The sequence below is a fragment of the Gastrolobium bilobum genome, unplaced genomic scaffold, assembly GCF_033153095.1.
Source record: "Gastrolobium bilobum isolate Gb01-03AN ecotype WA unplaced genomic scaffold, APGP_CSIRO_Gbil_v1 utg28736, whole genome shotgun sequence".
NCBI classification, from domain to species: Eukaryota; Viridiplantae; Streptophyta; class Magnoliopsida; order Fabales; family Fabaceae; genus Gastrolobium; species Gastrolobium bilobum.
The window spans coordinates 2,313-6,268 of record NW_026898125.1 but is presented as its reverse complement, the minus strand read 5'-3'; the positions used below and the strand labels follow the sequence as shown (position 1 = coordinate 6,268).

The window sequence follows — 3,956 nt, the reverse complement described above, 5'->3', positions numbered from 1 at the left end:
AGAGAAAGTAAGGTTCTTGGAGGAGGAAGAGCTGCTGGAGCAGTGCTGGAGCAAAGCAGTGACGAAGTTTTCCTACAGCATTCGTTTTCATCTTCTTTTCTGTTTTCCAATGAGTTCTTTCTTTCTTTTCTCTGTTTTATTTAATTCCATCATGAGCTAATTTGCTCTATAGGTTAGGTGATAAGTACCTATGTTGTAACATTGAGATGTATGCCTAAACTTTGTTTTTATTAATGTTTAATTAGTTATTCAACGAGTTTGCTTAATTTTATTCATGTATGCATGTAGAGAGATACATATGTGATACTGAGGAGGTTGGGGCCGAGAGGTTTCCGAATCCTGACCCTTGTTGAATTGTGTGGATTAATTAGGTTAAAATATAACTTGATTAAGTTGTGGGTAGAGAGATCATTCACACCACATAGCCTTGAACTTGAACTTGAACAATTCAGTGATTAGTTTGGCCATAGAGATGTGGGAATTAGTTATTGGGTATATATGTTAGGTTGGCCAAAAGCCCCAGCATACTTTAGTGTTCGGTTACTAGTTAAACATTGATATAACATTGTTAAAGCATCGTTTCAGTATTGCTGTATCAGGGAAATTGATCCTGACCTATATCTCATCCATCAACTTAATACCTATTATTTTAGTTTACTGTTTTCTTAATTTCAATTATCTTTTAATTTATAAACCCAACCATCAAAAATCAATCTTTTATCTACTTTCTTTACTTAAATAATCATTGCTTTATAACTCATCTCCGTGGGAACGATACTTAGACTCACACATCCCTTTATTACTTGTGATTGTGTGATTGATTTAATTGATTGCAAATTGCACAACAGTGCACCACGAGCTTCTTTTTGCTTCTTATTCTTCCTCTGCTTCTTCGACGACTTAGCCTCTACCTCTACCTCGACAATCTCTTCAACCATTGCTGCTTTCTGCATCTTGCATGCATGCGCTTCTTTCCCCTTCTTATTCTTCCTCCGTTCCTTCGAGGACTCAGCCTCTACCTCAACAAGTTCTGCCATTGCTGCTTTCTGCATCTTGCGTGCACCACAGGCTTCTTTCCGTTTTTTATTCTTCCCCGGTTCTTTCGAAGACTCAGCCTCTACCTCTACCTCGACAATCTCTTCAGCCATTGTTGCTTTCTGCATCTTGCGTGCACGTGCTTCTTCCCCTTTCTTATTCTTCCTCCTCTCCTTCGAAGACTTAGCCTCTATCTCTACCTCGACAAGTTCAGCTTATGCTGCTTTATGCATCTTGCGTGCACCACGGGCTTCTTTTCGCTTCTTATTCTTACTCTTTTCCTTTGAAGACTTAGCCTCTACCTCGACAATCCCTCTAGCCATTGCTGTTTTTTGCATCTTGCGCGCACATGCTTCTTTCCCCTTTTTATTCTTCCTCCGTTCCTTCGAAGACTCAGCCTCTACCTCTACCTCGACAATCTCTTTAGCCATTGCTGATTTCTGCATCTTGCGTGCACCTCAAGCTTCTTTCCGCTTCTTATTCTTCCTCTGTTCCTTCGAAGACTCAGCCTCTACCTCTACCTCGACAATCTCTTCAGCCATTGCTGCTTTCTGCATCTTGTGTGCACATGCTTCTTTCGCTTTCTTATTCTTCCTCCGTTCCTTCGACGACTAAGCCTCTACCTCTACCTCGACAAGTTCAGCCATTGCTGCTTTGTGCATCATGCATGCACCACGGGCTTCTTTCTGCTTCTTATTCTTCCTCCATTCCTTCGAAGACTTAGCCTCTACCTCTACCTCGACAAATTCAGCCATTGCTGCTTTCTATATCTTGCGTGCACCACGGGCTTCTTTTCGTTTTTTATTCTTCCTCTGTTCCTCCGAAGACTCAGCCTCTACCTCGACAATCTCTTCAGCTATTGTTGCTTTCTGCATCTTGCGTGCACGTGCTTATTTCCCTGTCTTATTCTTCCTCCATTTCTTCGAAGACTCAGCCTCTATCTCTACCTCGACAAGTTCAGCCTATGCTGCTTTATATATTGCGTGCACCACGGGCTTCTTTTCGCTTCTTATTTGTACTCTTTTCCTTCGAAGGCTCAGCCTCTACCTCAACAATCTCTTTAGCCATTGCTGTTTTCTGCTTCTTGCGTGCACATGCTTCTTTCCCATTCTTATTCTTCCTCTGTTCCTTCGAAGACTCAGCCTATACCTCTACCTCGACAATCTCTTCATCCATTGCTGCTTTCTGCATCTTGCGTGCACCACAGGCTTCTTTCCGCTTTTTATTCTTCCTCTGTTCCTTCGAAGACTCAGCCTCTACCTCTACCTCGACAATCTCTTCAGCCATTGCTGCTTTCTGCATCTTGCGTGCACGTGCTTCTTTCCCTTTCTTATTCTTCCTCCGTTCCTTCGAAGACTCAGCCTCTATCTCTACCTCGACAAGTTCAGCCTATGCTGCTTTATGCATCTTGCGTGCACCACGAGCTTCTTTCCGCATCTTATTCTTACTCTTTTCCTTCGAAGATTTAGCCTCTACCTCTACCTCGACAAGTTCAGCCATTGCTGCTTTCTGTATCTTGCGTGCACCACAGGCTTCTTTTCGCTTCTTATTCTTCCTCTGTTACTTCGAAGCTATGAAGCACCGACACTTCAAAAACTCTGACGTGTCGTGTCCGACACTTCCCGACACTCTCAGACACTCTGACACCTATGAAGCACCGACACTTCAAAAACTCTGAAGTGTCGTGTCCGACACTTCCCGACACTCTCAGACACTCCGACACTCCCCGACACTCCAACACACGTTATAGAAATTTAAAAAAGGGTTCAAAGGTTAAGTTGCGTTGAGTTTTTGGTTCCAACTATTAGATTCGTTGGATTACGATTACCATTTTATTGAGTTTAATATAAATATTTGGGATATCTTATGTTTCTTAACAAAATTTATGAATATTATAAGTTTAGATACATTTTTTTGTTAAATTATTGAATATTAAATATGATGTATACTACATAAATTAAAAGTATTATTTAATATCAAAATGTGTCCTAACGTGTCGAAATCTAACATTTTTTGAAATTAACGTGTCGGAGTGTCGTGTCGTATCGTGTCACGTGTCAGTATCGGTGCTACATAGCTTCGAAGACTCAGCCTCTACCTCGACAATCTCTTCAGCCATTGCTGCTTTCTGCATCTTGCGTGCACCATGGGCTTCTTTTCGCTTCTTATTCTTTCTCTGTTCCTTCGAAGACTCAGCCTCTACCTCTACCTCGACAATCTCTTCAACCATTACTGCTTTCTGCATATTGCGTGCAGGTGTTTCTTTCCCCTTCCTATTCTTCCTCCGTTCCTTCGAAGACTCAGCCTCTCTACCTCTAGCTCGACAAGTTCATCCATTGCTGCTTTCTGCATCTTGCGTGCACCACAGGCTTCTTTTCGCTTCTTATTCTTTCTCTTTTCCTTCGAAGACTCAGCCTCTACCTCTACCTCGACAATCTCTTCAACCATTACTGCTTTCTGCATATTGCGTGCACGTGTTTCTTTCCCCTTCTTATTCTTTCTCCGTTCCTTCGAAGACTCAGCCTCTACCTCTACCTCGACAAGTTCAGCCATTACTGCTTTCTGCATCTTGCGTGCACCACAGGCTTCTTTTCGCTTCTTATTCTTCCTCTGCTTCTTCGACGACTCAGCCTCTACATCATCACCAATAATCTCTTCACCCATTGCTTGTTGCATCTTAAGAAAATGAAAAGAGAAGCGAGAGTGTCATGCAGAGCGTAGTTTTAGGGCATTAATTTAAGGGGCACTCTTTTTTCTTTGTAAATTATTTGATTCAAAGGTCACACTTTATTGAAGTCAATTAGCGAAATTTGATAGCCAATTAGCGCAATAATTTTCTTTTCTGTAGATATGAATAAATAATTTTTGGCTTGCATAAGATAGAGATTGTTGCATCACCAATTTTGTATAGATCAGCTTAA

General features: G+C 41.6%; 2 protein-coding genes across 2 annotated transcripts; both read right to left on the bottom strand.

Moving 5' to 3' along the window:
- Positions 1–543: 543 nt before the first annotated feature.
- LOC133313005 (bud site selection protein 22-like) lies at positions 544–1,466 on the bottom strand. The gene is made up of 3 exons (XM_061514304.1): positions 1,338–1,466; positions 912–1,235; positions 544–615 (listed from the first exon to the last, which is right to left on the bottom strand). The coding sequence occupies exons 1-3, from the start codon at positions 1,464–1,466 to the stop codon at positions 544–546; spliced, it is 525 nt and encodes a 174-aa protein (XP_061370288.1).
- A 712-nt stretch (positions 1,467–2,178) lies between these two features.
- On the bottom strand, positions 2,179–3,265 carry LOC133313004 (uncharacterized). The gene is made up of 3 exons (XM_061514302.1): positions 3,134–3,265; positions 2,512–2,592; positions 2,179–2,409 (listed from the first exon to the last, which is right to left on the bottom strand). The coding sequence occupies exons 1-3, from the start codon at positions 3,263–3,265 to the stop codon at positions 2,179–2,181; spliced, it is 444 nt and encodes a 147-aa protein (XP_061370286.1).
- Between the last annotated feature and the right edge of the window lie 691 nt (positions 3,266–3,956).